Here is a 20912-nt window from a genome sequence, read left to right as displayed (position 1 = left end):
GATTCCAACTTCTCGACCTCAGCACAGTATTAAAAATTGGAAAAAATTCACAGTGACTACATGAAACTGAAGAATCATCGAAGTCGTGCAAAGACATCGAAAAGACAACGAACAAATGTGGAACAGTTTAGCAAACGTCTTGATAAATTATTTGACATTGCAAATTGTGCTGCACTAAAAAATTTACCGAAAAATTTGCAGCAATTTTTGACAGATTGTCGTAAAGGAAATAGAAATATCCATCTACCAGCAATTGACGTTATACCAGAAGAAACTTCTGGAAATCTGTCTGCGATGGAAGTAGAAACTCCCAATAATGAGGAAATTGGTTAGTTCTAATATTATAATAGTTTTGTTTAATTATATTTGATTTGTTTAACATTCAGCTAATATGTTTACTAATTCACTGTTAACATTTTTCATTTCAGGAATGAAATTATCCCAACAGTCGTCCTTAAATAGTTTCTGTAGTTCCATATCAAATTCCAGTGAATTGAAGCGAACTTGTTCAGACTTTGAAGATACAATGCCAGCGCCTAAGAAAAATAAAATTGATATTCTGACTTCGGAATTAGTATTAGCACTAGATAGAACTAAAACTAGTAACAGAAATGCGATGTACATCATTTCTGCTGTTATTCAAAGTTTAGGACTTGAGATTGATAAATATAATTTAAGTTACTCCACTATTCGCAATGCGCGTATTTCAAAAGAGAAGAAATTGTCGATACGATCAAAGAAGAAGAAATTTTTGATGACTCTCTCGTAGTGCACTGGGATGGAAAGATGCTTCCTGCGGGAAATGGTCAACCAAAAGCAGAACGATTATCAATACACGTCACCGGAATAAATACTGATAAAAATTTAAAAACTCCGATTCTCTCTGATGGCACAGGTGAAAGCCAAGCTTCAGCCATTTTTGAAACGCTGATAGAGTGGGATCTTTGCGATAATGTTAAAGCAATGTGCTTTGATACAACTAGTTCAAATACCGGTAAGTTAATGTTGTGGTTGAATGAATTTATATCACAGTATTTGTTTTTGGAATTGGGAGAAATCTTTCAAATAAGAATTTGATTACTTTTTTAATTATTTTTACGAATGTTGAGTTAAAATATAAGCTGAGTCAAAAATTTGAATAACTGATAATTAAATAACAGTTTATCAATAACTAATTCTTTGTTTTAGGTTGTTTTAATGGCGCATGTGCATTATTAGAAGATAAAATTGGCCGTGACTTATTATATCTTGCTTGTCGCCATCATACTTCTGAATTGATGTTACGAAATGTTGCAGAAGTTGCTTGGCCAGTGACGAATAGTCCAAATGTACCAATTTTCAAAAGACTCAGAGATAGTTGGGAAAAAATTGATAAATCTGCGTATGAAATCGGCATAGAGGATAAAGATATTGCACTTATTTTAAATCAAAGAAAAGACGATATTCTTGACTTCATAGAAAATCAACTGAAGGTATTAATTAATTCATAAATAGTTTTACCATTGAAAGAATTATTATTTATAAAGTTAATTTCTTTTACAGTCATTAGATCTTTCTGATACACTGATAGAAGGACTTGTTAATATTTAATAAGCTTTATTAACTGTTAATAAATGATTTTTTAACATCATGGGATTTGATAAATATTTATTAACAGTTAATTAGTATTCATTACGTAGAATTTATTAACTGTTAATAAATATTTATTAATTTATTAATAGTTAATAAATATTTGTTAACTGTTAACAAATATTTATTTAGGATAAAAAGCAAAAATAGCAATTTTCTTTTGACACTTTTTATAACCCTATAACTGGAATACATTGATAATAATTCAATTCACTTAATAAATTAACGTTTTTAATATGTAAAAATATAAAAAATAATTATGAGCTGTGATAGAATTTGGTAGTTTACAATAAATGTTATTATAATGTAATATAATTAATGCAAATAATTTATAAGGATGATTTTTGTTTATAAGCAACCTTCATATCATATGACATTGCAAGCCAAACAAATTCACTCAACCAAGTATTTATTAACTGTTAATAAATATTTGTTATCTATTAATAAATATTTATTAAATATTATTAAATGTACTTTTCTCCCTAATAAATATTTATTTAATGTTAAAAAATATTTATTAAATTAAATTATTATCTTCAAATAAATCAAATTATTAATAGTAAATAAATCCTTTTATCAGTGTAGTTATTTTGCATACTTCGATATAACTCGAATTTTTAAGTGATTTAGTTTTATAAATTTTGCCTTTTTAAATAATATTTTTTACTTTAAAATTCTGAAAATATCTTCTTTTCTGGCCGCAATTATTAAATTTTTCTTATTTTTTGTTAGAATCATCATCCGAGAAATGATTACAAGGAGTTTTTGGAGCTGAGCTGTATCTTTTTGGGTGGTATCAAAAGTCATAGAGCCGAATTTAAAGCACCTGGTGCTTTTCATCACACACGGTGGTTATCGAAAGCTCTCTATTGCTTGAAAATATATATGTTTAGAAACCAGTTTAAAATGGGAGCAAACGAAAAAAAAATTTTGCAGAAAATATGTGTTTTCATCGTAATATTTTATGTAAAAATATGGTTTACTGCTCCTAATGCAATAAATGCTCCAAACTCGGATTTGCAATTAGTAAAAGATCTTATTGACTACAGAAAAATACATCCAGAAATTGCAAATGCAGCACTCGATAAATTGTCTCGGCATTTGTGGTACTTACACGAAAATCTTGCTTGTTTAGCTCTTTTTGATGAAACTGTGTCAGTAGAAGAAAAAGTAAAGATCGTACAAAAAATAAAATTCCCAGGTAGCGGTCAAAAGCCTAATAAACGTTTATCAGTCGCTTATGAAGAAATAACGTCGTTATCTGAGAAAAACATAAGCGATTTTGTTAATCCAAACTCGTTGTTTATTTTTGAGCAATTTGAGCTCCCCTATGAATTTTTGCATACAGATCCAAGTTTGTGGGAATCAAATCTTGAGTATAAACGATGTTATGATACATTCAAAAAGTTAAAAGTAGTAAACGATACTGCGGAAAGAGGAGTAGCGCTAGCCGAAAGTTTTAATGAAGTATTGACTTATAACGAAGATGAAAGACAAAGAATTTTTCAAACTGTTCAGCACCATCGATCTCAATACACATCGTGTAAAAAATCACAATATATTGACAATGAATTAATCTAACAATTCATTTTTCTGCTTTCAATAATAATTAATTGGTATTGTTTTTTTATTTTTATTAAATACTTATTGTTGTTAATATAATTCGAACTATTATAATTTAATAAACTGTTAATAATATATAAATTATTTAAGTGTAATTGAATTCATAAGTTTTATGCAGAAACTCGTAAATCCATTATTTATTAAAGATTCTTAAGATATAAGCTTTTATAATGTAAGATACTTATCATATCCTGTTTTCTAGCCTTAAAAAAATATATTGAAGAAAAAATATAAAAAATAGAGAAAGTAAACAAGATAATAATAAGTTTAAATCAATGATTGGCCAAAATTTCACGAAAAAATATATTCAAGGCTTAATATCTCGCTTAATATTGATTTTAGCGATTTAGTCTATAGGACTTTTTTTGTTTGAAATTGAATTCTCTACAAGTTTGTCATTTACATTTTTTCCGTAGCTCTTGATATTTACGAGATAAATGCGAAAAAACGCCAATTTTATGAAAAAATCAGGTTCAGTGGCCCGTACTGCCTCGCCAGTGTGAGTTACGACTTTGCGGCAATGGGCACTTTTGTAGAGCGTTCAATTCTAAGAAAAAACCATCTTCGATCAAAGTGATCCCATGAAATGCCGCTGAGCTTTAGAAATTCAAAAATTAAAAATCAAAGTTTTTGTGTATTTTCAATGGGAAATATTCACATGCCTTGGTCGAGGACGTTAATTAATATTAAGAGCTCAAACTTTCAGGGAATTTTTTTTGGGTATTTCCAACAAGAATTCACGATGGGACCGAAAAAAAAAATAAAGTAAAAAAAATCACCCTAATATATATATATATATATATATATATATATATATATATATATATATAAATATATATATATACTAGCTGACCCAGCAAACGTTGTTTTTCCATGTGAATAATTTCTAGAGAATTTCTAGTGTAGAAAAAAAATTACTAACTTATTGAAAGTGTATAAGGATGTGGAATATGAGTGAAAAGAAGCCTGGAGCGCTGTGAACGATGAGGGAATGTTGTTTAAAAATAACAAAACACCAAACATTAATTGTTTTAATTCATTAAAAGTAATAATTATTAATATAATTTATTAATTACATAATATTAATCTCTTAATGCTGCAGCGTGAACAATATTTTTTGTTAGCCCGTCTTTAGCTAATACAAACAAACTTGATGGTTTACCCACTCGAGAGCATGCAACGTATAATTGTCCGTGTAAAAAACATGGTGTGCTTAAATCTAAGCTACAAACAGACATTGTTTGGCCTTGGGATTTATTAATAGTCATTGCAAATGCCAATCTAATCGGAAATTGAATACGCTTAAATTGAATTGGTTCATCTGTGGGTAAAATAGGTATTCGTGGTATCAATATATTTTCACCTCGAAACTTGCCATTTAAAATGGTGCTTTCGATAACGTTTTTCATTAATTTTTTAATGACTAATCGCGTACCGTTGCATAGCCGTGGCGGGTTCAAATTACGAAGCATAATAATTGGAGATCCAACCTTCAATTGTAAGTTATGTGGTGGCATGCCTGGCAAATCTAGTGAGTTCAAAAACTCTGTTGGAAAATTTAGAGCTTCAGTGTCATCGCAAACTGTATCAATAGATTTATATGATACCAAGTCCTCTGGCAATAACTGTTGTATCTTCAGATTTAAAATGTCAACGTCCACATTTTTTGCAGCTAACATTGCTCTTTCTGCAAGCCACTCGAGATTTATGTAATTCGTGTGTACATCGGGAAATATTTGTTCAATGAGAGCATCTTGCGAATCAATGATTGTGCAGAAATCATTCGCTAATTTTATGTATCCAGTTTCAGCTATAGTGACTTTTCCATCGCCGATATCTAAGAGTTGTTTTGAGAATGTTTCAGCGGATAGATCTTGAAGCATTTGAACGCGCATATTTACTTTCAGCTGTACTATTTCAACATTACGCCACAATGTCGATGATTTTAAGCAGGCTTTGATTTCATCAGCGTATGTTGAACGTGGAATGACAGGAAGTGTTTGTCTGAAGTCACCTGAAAGGACTAACAGAGTGCCACCAAATAGTTTGTCGTTGTTTTTAATATCTTTCAATGTCCTGTTCAACGCCTCAAGCGAATGTTTGTGTACTATGGTACATTCATCCCAGATGATAATTTTACACTGTTTCAGCACTGTGGCTATGGACGATTGTTTTTTTATGTTGCACACTGCGTCAGGGTTATTTTGAATATTTAGTGGTAGCTTAAATACTGAATGAGCTGTTCTGCCTCCATCCAATAAAGGTGCCGCAATGCCCGATGATGCAACGGCCAATGCGATGCCATTATTGGATCGTATTTTGGCGAGAATTAGCGAAATAAGGAATGTCTTGCCAGTTCCACCGGGTGCATCTAAAAAGAAGAACCCACCTTGTCCTGCTGAAACTGTGAGCATAATGCGGTCGTAAATGGTTTTTTGTTCCTCATTCATTAGTGGGACATTGCGAGTAACAATCGCCGCCGTTTCTACAGTGTTGTACTGCATTTCACGATTCATTTCAGTGTCCATTAAATCAGTTGCACCTCGATTTGGCGAATTCATACCGAAATGACTGAGTGGTAAGTTGGCATTGATAATGCAAATATCCTCAATAGCAATCAATGCTTCATTGTACATATCGTCGCTGAATGTTATCGCTAGATCGTTACACCGTATACGATGTTGATGCAATATATCATCAGTCATTGAATCTTTGTGATTATCCCACAATATCCCTGCTCGGGCTAAAAAACATGTAGTCAACACTATAGCGAATAGTAGACGAATTTGTATTGCTGTACAGTTCAATGCTGCTTCAGCAAGCATACATTCCCACTGATTGTCATCTTCTAGCAAGCCGAGTGCAAGGCATGCATCTTTATATGTTGTACACTGTTGCCCATTCACTTTACGTATATCTTGAAATGACAATGGGCCAGTAACATTAACCAACAATAGTTGAGGATAAAAGCACTCAGTCTGTCTTGGATTCACTGTAAATACTTGCCCCAAGGCGTTTGATTTGAATAAATTGGGGCATGCATCAACTGGTGAGCCTTGCTTGCGGGGTATCCATTGTTTTGTTTGAGCCCATGTGAAATAGCGTGGTACTTGTGAATAGAGTAAAGTACGTGCAAAAGCACCAAAATCATCCGCACGATTACACAATTCAAAAAATTCAGTGAGTGTAGTTTTTGGTGGATTTATAGCACGATCAATCGCTGTCTCGTTCATGAAATATACACGCTGACCATTTTCAAGATAAACGGCTAACTGAACAACTGCTGGATCCCGTTCATGAATTGGAAAACCAAAGATACGCCAAACAGCTTCATTGGAGCTGATGTACCGACCTATTTGGTAGAGCATTATTTCATCGTTTTTATTTACTGGAGGAGCATTCACATTGGTATTTTCCACTCTAAACACCGCCATGTCACTGCCTTTATGAACATACTTGCAAATGTATTTGATGCTCTTCACAGAACTGCAGAACTCAACATTAATATGAGCATTGTATGTTTTGCTCAGCAGGGGCGAATATGGCACGACCCAATGATTGTCAATATCAATGTCTGTGTTGCTGATGTTTTTAATAAATGATTGTCCGCCATTATCTGGATTCCTTCGACGATATATTGGATATCCGTCGACATTTGTGATTGTATCGTTAGTGAAATCTTTAGGGAAATTTTTTTTACATTTTCCATCTGACATGCAAGGCGATGAACGATTAAAAGTACCGCATGGGCCATGAATCATGTTTGCTGTAACAATATCAAACAGCAATTGATCAGTAGACGGATCGGGAATTTCGGCTCTTGTAATAATATATTCATAAATATTAATTTAAGTTAATTGCGTTCAATAATTTAATTGTTTTGTTAAAAGTGTAATAATCAAATTCATAATAAATGAAGTACCTGATACGGGATCTCGTTGTTTAATATTTATGCTATATCCTTCTTGTCCCTTCCAGAAGATTAGCGGATATTGGAGAGCGTCATATGAACGGTGTGTATCAGCAATGAACTGAAGATTATTATTTCTCCTACGAATCACAATTTCTCGTGCACCTGTACGATCGCCAACCATGATTCCAACGACGTCGTCAGCAACAGGTGCATTGAATCTACGAATGTGTTCTCCAGCTGGTAATTTATCAGGATTAATTACAATAGCGTGATTATCGCTTTCTAATTTGTGTATGTGGGATTTGAATATTTTCAACAATTCATTATGCTCATTCAATAGAGCATCCAGCTCGCTGACGATGCGTCTAGCAAAGAATGAATCAAAGTTATTGTAGCCACAACGTGCATCCACCCGATTGGCTAGTGCGCTCCTGTAATAATATATTCATAAATATTAATTTAAGTTAATTTGTAATAATTTAATTGGTTCGTTTGTAATAATCAGCAATGAGCCTATTTTATGATAAACTTGGCCTCTGATTTTGAATGTAGAATTGTATTGTTGACCATTTGGATTAGTATTTTGAACTATTTCTGTTGCTCCGAACGATGTCATTTGAAAGCATGAGTTGAATGTTCGAATGGACTTCAGGAGCACGTTAGAATCTGGATCTGTGCCGATAAGCAAACCGTTCAATGGTTCCGGTGGTGTTTCAATTACAGGTAGTTGTACCTTCCCTGACGCGCAACACATCCCGGCTGGTTCATTTTTGAATTTCAAAGCATGACAATACGGGCATTCTTTGTCCATAGCACCAATTACTACTTTTGAATGAGCATAATATTCAATATCGGGCTCATACTGGAATGCTAGACGCAGAAATGATGTAGCTGCAAATGCTCGATGTGCCTGTTGGCGTTGTTGGTCATTCGCTCTGCGTCTATTGACAGTAAAACGGTGTGATTGTCGTTGTTCTAATCTCATGACTTCATTGCGTTCAGCTCGTGTATCGTCTGATTGTTCTTGACGCAATTGCGCCATTCTCACACGCGCTCCAGTATTTTCTTCCTGAACTTGTTCTTCGGTTCTTTGGGCTCTTCTATTTCGAATGCTTCTAGATTTATTTGTATCACGGCTCAAATTGGCCCCTTTGCGTTTTGTTGGCATTGTTCACTGTACAATACAAAACACACATGAATAGAATTGATTGAATTATTTAATTATTATATTTAATTATTATATTAATCATTTATTTTATCTTTGATTACATTAAATATACATGTAAAAATTAGATAGTTTCACGAAAGCAAAAAATTTTATGTTTCTTAATTATATCGAAAATACATATTGTTAGAAATAGTGAAAAAAAAAAATTCTGTCGAAGTTAGAGCTCTTATAAGTAAACACAAAAAAAAATTTCCCAATTGTAATAAAAATCTAACTTTCACCGAATTCGTTTTTCACCATTCCCAACAATATTTTCGTTATAAATAAGAACGAATAATTTTTGATTTTATAATAAACGTAAAAAATAATTTATACTTACAACTCAATAGCCGTTCTTTGCGGGAACTCGTAACACGTGTTGAGTATTTTAGAGGTTATGTAAGTCACTTAATTAACTGATCGTGCGATTTACACTCAAAATTAATAATTTTATTAGTTATTAATAATTAATTATATTCAATAATATTAGTTATTAATAAATAAATAATAAAGTTACTCGAGAATATATTTGATATGAGAGTTACACTGATTGTGAGATAGTAAAAATGTTTAACTACTACGCTTGAAGCATAAACACTAATAATAGCCGAAAACTGTAGAGGTAACATCCCTACTCCGTGCTGTTTACAGAGTGAGAAGTGACACCGGTAGACACATGGAGGGGATAACTTACCAAGTGATAATAATTGATGTTATCGAGTGGGATAGAAAATGATAAAATTATGAAAATGACTATTAAAAAGCAAGGGTTGGTGATAAAAAAGTGCAAATTTTGAGTTGGATGTATTTTTTGATGCCACAGAATAAAAAAATTAAAAAAAAAAAATTTTTATCAAAAAAATGAAAAAAAAATTTTTGGGTCGAACACCCCTTATCACTTAGAGGTTAGAAAAATAGATAGTAGCCGATTCTCAGGCTAACTGAATATGCATAAAAAATTTCATGAGAATCGGTTAAGCCGTTTCGGAGGAGTATGGGAACGAACATTGTGACACGAGAATTTTATATATTAGATATTAGAGTGTATCAAAATAATCGAATATTTTTTTTTTTTTCAACGAACATTGAGAAATCGTCAGAGTATCTCTAGAAAAAGATCCTCTGAGAATATGAGCTCTTAATATTAATATTTAGAGGTGGCATCAAGTAATTTCTATTTCCCATTTAAATAAAATAGAAAAATATTCTTTTAAAGTTTGGAATTCTGTTACGTGACAACGAGCTATTTTATAGATAAAACTAAACCTTTTCTTCATGAGCAATTAAATGCTCTACGAAAAAGGTCTGATTGAAATTTTGCGTAAGTCAAGCCGTTTAAAAGATATCGAGCCTCAAACTTCAGACTGTTAAAAATTACGGTTTGTTTTTGTCTTAAACACAAGAAAATCAGTTTATATGTATTGAAAACCCATTATTATTAACTTTAGAATAATATTATGCATATATTTAATAGAATGCTTGTCCAAAATTCTTAATAATTTGACAAATGAGCAAGATAGCGTCAACTGGACCCCCTATTTTCCACTTGATCATGAAAATTAAGTTCATGTATTTTTTTTTATAAGTATATACCAAGATAAAATGATCCCCCAAACGATTTTTAAAAATTTCGATTTTAACAATAATTTTTTTTACAATGAAAATTTTAGGTACTTTTAATTAAAAAATGGATTGTAAATCAACCGTTAAAGTTAAATTAATGGGACTTGAAGGATTTGTTTTTAAAATGTTTATATTTTAATAAAATATTAATACTTTTCACTTACTTCTCGGTGAAAAAATGAAGTTTTTTTTTATGTTACATGCGTTATTTTTTTAAGTTTAAGATTTCAGAAAAAAATTTCACTGCTCGCGATTTGTTTAAACAATATAAATTTATTTATCATAGCGCGCCGTCAAACGTCAGTGTTATGTCCAGATTGGACAAAAACGAATTTAATTTATTTTGATTCTGGTGAGTTATCACCACTAGACCGGGAACCCAGAAGACTAGAGCGACCGGATTTTTTAATAAAAATTATTATTCATTTTATTTAATATATATTGAACATAAACTAGATTGATACAAATTTTACTTAATTGTGAATTAACATTCAAATTTTACATTGGAGAATTACAAAAGATAGACAATACCTGAAGTTGTTTCATCGACAATTAATTATTTCAATCACTATTTATTCTTCGATTTTTAATTTACTTTATTTGGTTCAAAATTTAATTTGCTCAATGAATTTAATTTTGTTTACGCAATTTATTAATATTACACTGTATTCTTTTTTTATAAATAATCAACATATTAAAGAAAGGATTTCTGGACGGTGAGACTCCTGCACGAGAGTACTTCCTAGCCGAGGACTTAGAATTCGACTACTCTACTACTCTCTAAACTGATTAGAACTGGACTGCTGGACAACGACGATTTCATGCGAGGATCTCTGGGCCTCGAAAAACTTGGGCGTTCCTAAAATTACTATTTGGGGGAAAAACAGTACCCAGTTAGTTGCCTATTTTCCTTGGCTTCTACCCTCTCTTCCGAGTTTTTCCGAAGATGTTCGCTTGAACTCCCCTCTTCAGGCCCAAAGGGCACGCTATCCCTCTCTTTCTAACTTATAGACTATATATGCATCTATGAATCGGTGTACACGTAAACACATTTACATGCACACATCAATACACATATACACACTTTCCTTATTTTAAACTAAATCATTTATCTTTATATTTGTAATTTTTAACTAATTTATATATTTATTTAATTAGTAATAGTTAACTTAATTATTCAAGTAAATCATTTTAATTTAACAATTATTTCAACTCGATAATTATTTTAAGTAAGTTATTTCATTATTTAATCATTTGCGTAATTTGTTCATTATTATTTAAAATATTATTTTATCTTAATAGTTATTTTACATGAATGATTCATTGTTATTTAACTAAAATTATTTATTATCTAATCTTCATTTTATTTTTTGAGTTTTTATTTTCTTTATATTCTTCTAAATTTATCTTATTTAAAAATTATTTTAAAAATTTCCCAAGTCTGGTCTGTGACGCTATTCAACTGAGGGCAATAAAACTCCCTTTATATTTGTGTACATAGGATTTTTTTTATCTCTAGACACACTGAGAACAGGCCATGTTCGGGAAAATTTTTGAGAGACCGGACGAGACACTTAATGTTTTTCTCATTTAATGTTTCTTGAATTTAATGCTTTAAATAAAATTCGAAGAAACCATAAAATAAAGTATTGTTTTTTATGCATTTAAAAAAAAACGTTCGTTAAAAGCCACGAAGTAACAGTCAGACTATGTTACAGCTTCGATTAATTATAATTAAAAATAACAATTAAAAATATAATTATCAAACAAATTTTATTATTATTATGATCAATATTATGACTAATAAAATGAGTAAACTCTCTGTTATTAAAGAAAAATAAAAAAAACGAACTAGTATTAAATATTAAATTTTGTAGACATTTGTTAACTTTATCTTATTTTTTTTTTTAAACTTGGTTAATAAAAACTTTTTTATCTTCCGAAAGATTATTTTATTATTATTAATAATATATTACTATATTATTACTAGCGGACCGGACAGACGTTTTTCTGTACACACGTCATAAATTAAAAAATCTCAAGCTTATTTGAATGAGCTGTCACAGTTTGGACCGTTTTGATGAAAATTATTATTAAAACGTATATTTATTCTTTATATATATATATATATATATATATATATATATATATATATATATATATATATATATATATATATATATATATAAAGATTAATAATATAAAGATTAATAATATAATGATGTTTCAGAAGATAAAAAAGTTTTTATAAACCAAGTTTAAAAAAAAAATAAAATAGTTCGTTTTTTGTATTTTTCTTTAATAATAGAGAATTTACTTATTTTATTAGTCATAATATTGATCATAATAATAATAAAATTTGTTTGATAATTATATTTTTAATTGTTATTTTTAATTATAATAAATCGAAGCTGTAACATAGTCTGACGTTCGACGGCGCGGTATTCTGACAGCACCTGGCGCTCGGCACGCTGTGATAAATAAATTTATATTGTTTAAGCAAATCGCGAGCAGTAAAATTTTTTTCTGAAATCTTAAACTTTAATAAATAACGCATATAACCGATAAAAAAAAACTTCATTTTTTCACCTAGAAGTCAGTGAAATTTTCATTTGTTAACTTAAAAGTTAATTAACAATATGATAATAAATGAATAATTTTTAGTTATTAATATTTTATTAAAATATAAACATTTTAAAAGCAAATCCTTCAAGTTCTATTAATTTAACTTTAACGGTTGATTTATGTTGGGATTATGAAGAAAGTTGGAACACAAGGTTTTAATTAAACTGAATCTAAGTTTATTTATTCTTCTTATAATTATAAACAATTCTAAACACTCTTTGATATGAACCTCTATTCGTATAACCAAATTAATAATATAAAAAAAAACTTGAGTTGTAACTGCGTATTAGTACACACAACAGTCAAGCGTCCAAGCAACAAGTGCGTGTCACACAACAAGCAAGCCGGAGAGTAAGTCGTATGCGCAGCTAGGCTGCGTGTAGACCGACGCTATCTCAGAATAAATAATAATAATGATTTAGTTGTCACCTTGAGCGGCAAATACAAATATTAAATATCTATATATAATCTAGATATAATAAATATCTAAGTAATCAAATATCTGGACAAGAAAATCTTGCACTCTTAACACTCCCTCCATTTTCTTGTTTCCAGCTTCCACTGCTCTACTTCTTTCTGTCAGTAGGTTTTTCTGTAACATAATGAAATAATAATTATAATTAATTCTAAATAACTTCTAATATACTTCTAATTGTTCAATCTAATAATTTATCTCTTAAGTATCTAAAAGGTTCTGCAGGTAATGGCTTAGTTAGTATGTCAGCCAAATTTTCTTTTGTAGAAATCCAACAAACTCTTATTCTATTTTCATTAACACGTTGTTTAATGAAATCATCATGGGTTTGTGCCATGTGTTTTCTATTACCTGTTTTCTCTCGTTCTAGTAATTCTAATCTAATTTCATTTACGCTACTATCGAACATCTTAAGTTTATGACTTCCATCCTTCTTATTACAGTCATCTGCTGACTTGTTATCACACCAAATAATAGTAGGAAATAATGTCCTTCCAATTGCATACCTAATTGCTTTATCTAGAGATATTATCTCTTGATAAGCATCACTTATTGCCAAATATTCTGCTTGACAAGTTGACAATGTAACGTAATTTTGTTTGTGACTTCTCCAAGCAATTACGTCACCAAACAATCTAATAATGTATCCTCCTGATGACGTGGAGTTATCATTATCTCTAAAACTAGCATCTGAGAAAGCTTCTAATTCATTTGAGTTACCTGTATATTTCAGGTTTAAATTTACTGTACCTTTTAAATATCTCAAAATTCTTTTTACGTCTTTCCAGTCATCTTCGGTAGCACTTAGTTGTTTTCTAGCTAAGTAATGTACAGCAAAAGAAATATCTGGTCTAGTTCCATTTGCTAAGTACATAAGACTTCCAATTGCCTCTCTGTATGGAGCTTTTCTAGTGATTGATGATTGTTCACGTTCAGATGATTCTAACTCTTCCAATTTTCTTCTTTTACTTCTATTTTCAGCTTGTCTAGTAACCATTGGGGTGTTCTGCGGATTACAGTCAGTCATCTTAAATCTGTCTAAAATGCTTTCTATATAACTACTTTGATTTAATACAATGTATTTCTCTTCTCTATTTCTTTCTATCTCAATTCCAAGAAATTTCTTGGGTTCACCAAGAACTTTCATCTCAAAATTCTTGCATAAATGGTTTCCAATTTCATCTAACTTCTTTGGATCATTGCTAGCAGCTAAAATGTCATCTACATAAATTAGCAGTACAGCTACAGTTCCATTTTTCCTCCAAGTATATAAACATGGTTCATGTAGGTCATTCTCGAGACCAATTTCTTTTACCACTTGATTGAATTTTATATTCCACTTCTTAGGACTTACTTTTAATCCATACAAAGATTTCTTTAATTTAAGTATCTTTGTTTGTTTTGTCTTTTCATCTACATCTAGACCTTCTGGTATCTTCATATAAATGTCTTCATCTAAATTTCCATAGAGGAATGCCGTTTTCACATTATATTGACAAATTTCTAGATCATATTTATTTACTATTGAAAGTAATGCTCGTATGATTGATAGTCTAGATACTGGTGAATATATATCTTTTAAATTATACTCATTCTTATCTTTAAAACCTCGACATACTAGTCGTGCTTTATAAAGTACATCTTTATTTACTTCTACTTTCTTTTTAAATACCCATCTTGAATCAATGATATTTAATTTTCCTCCAGTTTTACTTGCTTCTTCCAAATCTACGAATTTCCAGACGTCATTTTTAGTTATTGAGTCCAGTTCATCTTTGATAGCCTTCATCCATTGACATCTTTCATTTGAGTTGCTTGCCTCATCATAATTGATAGGTTCTTTGTTTAAAGAAGTAATTAAACAACTTATTAATTCTTGTTCATCCTTCTGGGATTGATCTTCAGACACATTGACGCTTCTTGCAAAGCTTATGTCTTCAATCAATTTTCTATCTTTATCCTTTTCAGATTCTAATTTTCTTTTCATCTCACCTCTAGTACATGGTCTAATTTCTTCTGATGAATTCTTCTTTTCAGTTAAGTTTTTAACATCTAGTCGATTTTTACGGGGTCTTCCTCTTTTTCTTTGTTCCGGTTCCTTCTTTTCTTCGTTAATTTTGTCTTCTAAATTATTTGGTACATTTTCATCTGACTTTCAACTAATTTTATCTTCAGTCTCTTCTGTTTGTTTATTCTTATATACATCTTTGTACACTAATTTTTCATTGAATCTAACATGTCGTGACCCTAGAAATTTTCCAGTACTTGGGTGCCATAACAAGTATCCTGTGAGTTCATATCCCACCATAACTGCTTTGATTGCTCTCTCGCTGAACTTGTGCTCTGGTTTTGGAATTCTAATATATCCAATACATCCAAATCTTTTAATTTTATCAAAATGACAATTTTCATTCTTATTAAATTTCATCAATGGTACATCATAATCTATAGATTTATGTGGTGTTCTGTTGTATGAGTGTACAGCTGCATCTACTGCTAACTTCCACATACTCTTGGGTAAACCAGAATCTAACATATAGGTTCTGACTTTTCTCTGCAACGTAGCGTTGAATCTTTCAGAGACTCCATTGTGTTCAGGGGTATAAAGCGGTGTTAATTCTAATTCTATCTTTTCTTTTCTTAAAACCTCTAGAAATTTTCCACCAGTGAATTCTGTTCCTTGATCCGATCTAACGCAGCATACTTTTTCATCTTTGCCAAGTAAATTTCTTGTAGATATAAGAAATTTTTCTAATGTTTCTCCTGATTCATCTTTAGTCTTTACTGCATATGCTCTAGCTAATCTGGAGTAATCATCTATATACACATTAATAAATCTTTTGTGTCCTGGGTGCGAAGTTGGTTTTATTGGACCCATCGTGTCCGTATGGATTATTTGTAATGGTCTTGATGCTTGTCTTCTAACTTCTTTAAATGGTAGTTTTTGCATCTTTGACATAATACATATTTCACAATCTAGAATTGAATCATCAAATCTAACTTTTTCTAATTTACTGTATTACCTTCTGTAACTTCTTGAGATAATTTAATGAAGCATGACCAAGTCTTACATGCCATAACATAGCTTCATTTGTTTTACTTGACTCTGTTGTCCCTTGCTCTAATGGATTTGATGTGAATAGCTCTTCTAAATTCTTAATGCTCTCGATGTCATCTAGCTTAATTGTATTTCTAGTTATTAAACTAGAATCCCAATTAAACATGTCATCATTTGGATTTTCAGGATGTTGTTCTATTTCTGGAGGTGTTTTAACTTCTTCCTCCCTCCTAATTGAAGAATCCTTGGCCTCTTCGTTTTCTGAATCTCCTTCCTTCCTTTGTAAATCTACTTCTGATTCATTGGTATCATCTTCTTGAATCATTACAGCTTTACACCGATAAGCGTTGTATTCCCAATCTAATTTGTTTTCATCGTCGATGTAATTCTTAACTTTGAAGTTCAAGATCCAGTTGGGTTGTTCATATATTCCTTCTAGTATTATTTCTTCTAAATTTTCACTAAATACTCTCAAAGTCTTATCATCTAAATAAATCTTAAATCTTTTATCTACTAATTTTCTTAATGATAATAAATTATCTGATACATCTTTAGCACTAATAACATTTGATAATTTAATTATCTTGTTATCTTGATTCGTGTAGAGCAAAAGATCACCTTTTCCATCTATTAAAATATCAGCCGATTTATTCTTATTGGCACTCTTAATTATTTTATTTTCACATTTTTCAAAATTGCTTAATATCAATCGATTTTTTACTATGTGATCTGTTGCTCCTGAATCCGCAATAAATTTAATCTCATCTATTAAATCTTCATTTAATGATTTCTTACCTTGTCTTTCATCAGTCACTCTTTTTGCACTTCTACTTTCTTGTTTAGGTGAATTTTGAGCTGAGTGCTGATTATTCTTATTATAATTCTTAAAACTTCTATCATTATTATATGGCTTAGAATTCACATTATTTCTAACTTTAATAAAACCTCGTCTATCTACTTTACCTCTAGATTTGATATTATCATTATTTAGAATCTTACTTTTGAGTCTTCCCTCGTCGCAATCTTTACCTTTGTGATGTCTAAAATCTTGACAGAAATAGCAAAACCACAAATCTTTTGCCAATGTACAGTCCTCGATTCTATGTCCAGTCTTAGCACATCTGAAACATTTTGTCTTACTATCAAATTTTGCTGTCTGTGCTTTGACAGTATCCTCTCCGTCTCCGGTCTTCTTTTCTGCTTCTAACTGTAGAATAAAAGATTTCATTTCATTCAATGTCATCATCTCTTTTGAATGAGATCTCTTAAGAAAATCTGCGGACATTAGTTGAGGAGTTACAGGGGTTATAGCTTGATAAAATGCCGATCTAATTTCTTGCTCAGTTAATTTTTCTCCATCTCCGCAAGATTCATATCCTCTAATGATCTGGTCAAATCTTTCACAGAAATCATTGACCTCATTCTTTTTCATTTTAATTGAATACAATCTCTTTCTAACTGAACTTGATGTAAGATTCATTTGTTCTTTTCTACATTCTTTAATTCTTTTCAAAATTTCTACGGGTTCAGAAATATCAAGAATTCTCTTGTAATAATATTCATCTAAATGATTAATAATAATATCTCTAACAAGGCATTTTCTTTTATTATTCATTAAGTTTGATAAGTTATTATCATTACTATTATTTTCATCTATTACATCTAATAAATCACAACTAGTAAGTTCTGATTTTAAATAATCAAACCAGATATTATAGTTTGATTTTTGAGTTAATCTATAGTCTCTTCTAACGTTAATCTTACTTTGATTTGATAGTAATGCATCTTTATTTGGAAAAGTAGGAAATTTATGTGAATTCTTTACCTTAGCTGCTTCTGCTTTAGTCTTTTCGCGATCTAACTCTGCTTTATACCCTTTTGTTATCACCTTTAGGGCATCTAACATTGCGTTAGAGACTTCCTCGAGTCTCCTAGCTGTTCTTCCAATTGTTGTTGCCATCTCTTGAGTCTGCTTGTTTGACTCCAACATCAACCTCTTCATATCTTCTAAATCCTTATTACCAAGCATTAACATCTTTTCACTGCATCTAATCTTAATCTTGGTTTGGTCACTCTTGTCTTTAAAATCATCATCTGCACCATCATCTTTACCGTCATTCTTACCATCATCTGTATCTGTAAACATGTAATCTTAATTAGTATCTGGGATTTTCTTAACATCTATACATCTTTATACATCTAAATAGGCCTCATCTAACTACTCTTAAACACTTTCATCTTTTCTTAAAGTGTGTCTTCTAATTATGTTTACAGCTTCTAAATTATTTTATAGTCATTACTTACTCATCGACTCGTCTGGTTTAACAGGAGTTGAGAAGTTTTTCATCCTTTTGGATGACACCTTTACCTCCTTATTATTATCGGTTGTTGTTGATGACTCTGGATTACCTTCATCTGCTTTTTGAATCAATCCTTTGCGAAACTGTGACAGACTGTGAAGAGTGTCCACATTTTTCTCAGTCTTAATTTTTAATGCTGGTTCTTGTTCAACATTTTAAGGATTCTGTTCAACATCTTCAAGATCTTGTTCAACATCTTCAAGATCTTCAATCCTTTCAAAACCTCCCTCACTGTCATAATGAACCAGTGGAGTCTTTATTTCTGACTCTGACATCTATTTCGGATTTTATGAAACAGAATTTAAATTTAAATAAATATACATTTAATTATTATTTAATTAATAATTTATCATCTATCTCATTATTAATATTCTAAAATTCTATTCATCTAGTACCCGATACTCTTCTTAATGTTGATTCTGTTTCGTGCTTCTAAACTAAAATAAACGCACAGCAATTCACTTTAGTTTGAAACGCAAGATTGATCATTTACACAGCACCACCTCGAGTATGCACACCTATTCCAACGTATAGTTTTACGCACGGCAATAAAACGACGTTGAAGGCGGTTGATCACGCACACACTCGGGATACATTATGCAAACAAACAACCTCACAAACCATAGACTACCTGATGCCGAACACAAGCGTCGCATAGCCAAAGTTACCGAAATAGCTTTAATATGTATTTTATATTGATCAATATTATTGACATGTCAAAATACATTTTTATAGTTATTAAAATTAATACTTCACTTCTAAAATTTAATTTAAAACATCTTCTAAAAAAAAAAAACAAAGTCTTAACATACTATTGTAATGCACGTGGTTCTCGTGTACTATAGTTATTATGACGCTGTTCGCCGACATCTTGAATTTTTGGCGTCTACCGGCCTCGTCAGCGATTTCATCATCTACTTAAATTAAATCTATTTGTCACCATCTAATATACTAAAATTATTTTCAGAAATCTATGAATTTATTTAATTAAATAAATAAATTTTTATCAAATCTTTTTAAGTTATCTAAATTAAGCGTCTATTAAAACGTATTCATTTCGTTTTATATTTTCTTTGCATGCATGCTTTTGTTCGTCTATAATTACGTCTTATATTCTTTTATTTATTTTCCGGAATATCTTTTCTAAATAAATATTCATAAATACTCTTACCTTGTGATCAAGCACTTCACCTAATTTTATTTTTAATAAATAAATCACGTACGCAGTGGAATCGTGTACTGGTCCGATAACCTGTTGGGATTATGAAGAAAGTTGGAACACAAGGTTTTATTTAAACTGAATCTAAGTTTATTTATTCTTCTTATAATTATAAACAATTCTAAACACTCTTTGATATGAACTTATATTCGTATAACCAAATTAATAATATAAAAAAAACTTGAGTTGTAACTGCGTATTAGTACACACAACAGTCAAGCGTCCAAGCAACAAGTGCGTGTCACACAACAAGCAAGCCGGAGAGTAAGTCGTATGCGCAGCTAGGCTGCGTGTAGACCGACAATATCTCAGAATAAATAATAATAATGATTTAGTTGTCACCTTGAGCGGCAAATACAAATATTAAATATAATAAATATCTAAGTAATCAAATATCTCGACAAGAAAATCTTGCACTCTTAACAATTTACAATCCATTTTTTAATTAAAAGTACCTCAAATTTTCATTGTAAAAAAAATTATTGTTAAAATCAAAATTTTTAAAATACGTTTGAGGGCTCATTTGATCTTGGTATATACTTATAAAAAAATACATGAACTTAATTTTCGTGATCAAGTGGAAAATAGGGGGTCCAGTTGACGTAATCTTGCTCAAATCCTAATTTTTATTAATTATTAACAAAAAATATTCATTTATGGGTCATTCCATGTCAAATCAAACAATCGTTGAAAACAAACCCTTTCGATTTGGACAAATTTTGGTCAGAAGTTTTCTTTTATCATACAACGAAGTTCTGTAAAAGGAAAAAAAAAAGTTTTTTTCAAAAGATATGCAAATTCGAAAAATGTGAATTTTTGAATTAATAATAAAATTTTTAACTTCCCGCTAAGAAAATCGAAGATTTTCAAAAATCGGGAAGTTATTGGTTTTACCCTGCTTTACAAAAATCAAGTTTTCATCAGATCTCGACGTGTTAAGGTCACAGAAAGCTTCCCTGACTATCCCCGCGAGGGTGTCACTATGTCTGTATGTATATATGTATGTGTGTGTATGTAAGTATGTAAACCTCTCATAACTTTTGAATAGCATGACCGATTCGATCTCGGTTGGCGCCATTCGAAAGGGCTTGTCCAAACTTAGATTTTGAATATAATTTGGACCGATTCGGACCGATAGACTTCGAGAAATCTAAAAAAAACTGTAAAAAAAAATTTTTTC

General features: G+C 30.7%; 3 protein-coding genes across 3 annotated transcripts in view; 1 reads left to right on the top strand and 2 right to left on the bottom strand.

The window, feature by feature from the left end:
* The window catches only part of LOC123262279 (coiled-coil domain-containing protein AGAP005037-like), a 338268-nt gene that overhangs the window by 277225 nt on the left and 40131 nt on the right, over window positions 1-20912 (bottom strand). The gene's annotated exons all lie outside the window — the stretch shown is intronic.
* LOC123262286 lies at window positions 37-1467 on the top strand. The gene is made up of 3 exons (XM_044724475.1): window positions 37-328; window positions 429-994; window positions 1189-1467. The coding sequence occupies exons 1-2, from the start codon at window positions 61-63 to the stop codon at window positions 767-769; spliced, it is 609 nt and encodes a 202-aa protein (XP_044580410.1). The 5' UTR covers window positions 37-60; the 3' UTR covers window positions 770-994; window positions 1189-1467.
* Window positions 6518-7059, bottom strand: LOC123262290. Its single transcript, XM_044724478.1, has 2 exons — window positions 6709-7059; window positions 6518-6604 (listed from the first exon to the last, which is right to left on the bottom strand). Exons 1-2 carry the CDS (start codon window positions 7011-7013, stop codon window positions 6583-6585), a joined length of 327 nt encoding a protein of 108 aa, XP_044580413.1. The 5' UTR covers window positions 7014-7059; the 3' UTR covers window positions 6518-6582.

Source organism: Cotesia glomerata, linkage group LG3 (genome assembly GCF_020080835.1).
Source record: "Cotesia glomerata isolate CgM1 linkage group LG3, MPM_Cglom_v2.3, whole genome shotgun sequence".
NCBI lineage: Eukaryota > Metazoa > Arthropoda > Insecta > Hymenoptera > Braconidae > Cotesia > Cotesia glomerata.
Note: the sequence above shows the minus strand (reverse complement) of the source record. Positions and strands in the feature narration are given on the sequence as shown.

What these genes read in the sequence shown, in the direction of transcription:
- LOC123262286 (XM_044724475.1), top strand. Translation starts at nt 61, where the DNA reads ATGAAACTGAAGAATCATCGAAGTCGTGCAAAGACATCGAAAAGACAA. An exon ending in TCCCAATAATGAGGAAATTG is followed by an intron (nt 329 to 428) that starts GTTAGTTCTAAT and finishes TTTTCATTTCAG; the next exon opens with GAATGAAATTATCCCAACAG.
- LOC123262290 (XM_044724478.1), bottom strand. Translation starts at nt 7,013, where the DNA reads ATGATTCATGGCCCATGCGGTACTTTTAATCGTTCATCGCCTTGCATG. An exon ending in AGCATCAAATACATTTGCAA is followed by an intron (nt 6,605 to 6,708) that starts GTATGTTCATAA and finishes TCTACCAAATAG; the next exon opens with GTCGGTACATCAGCTCCAAT.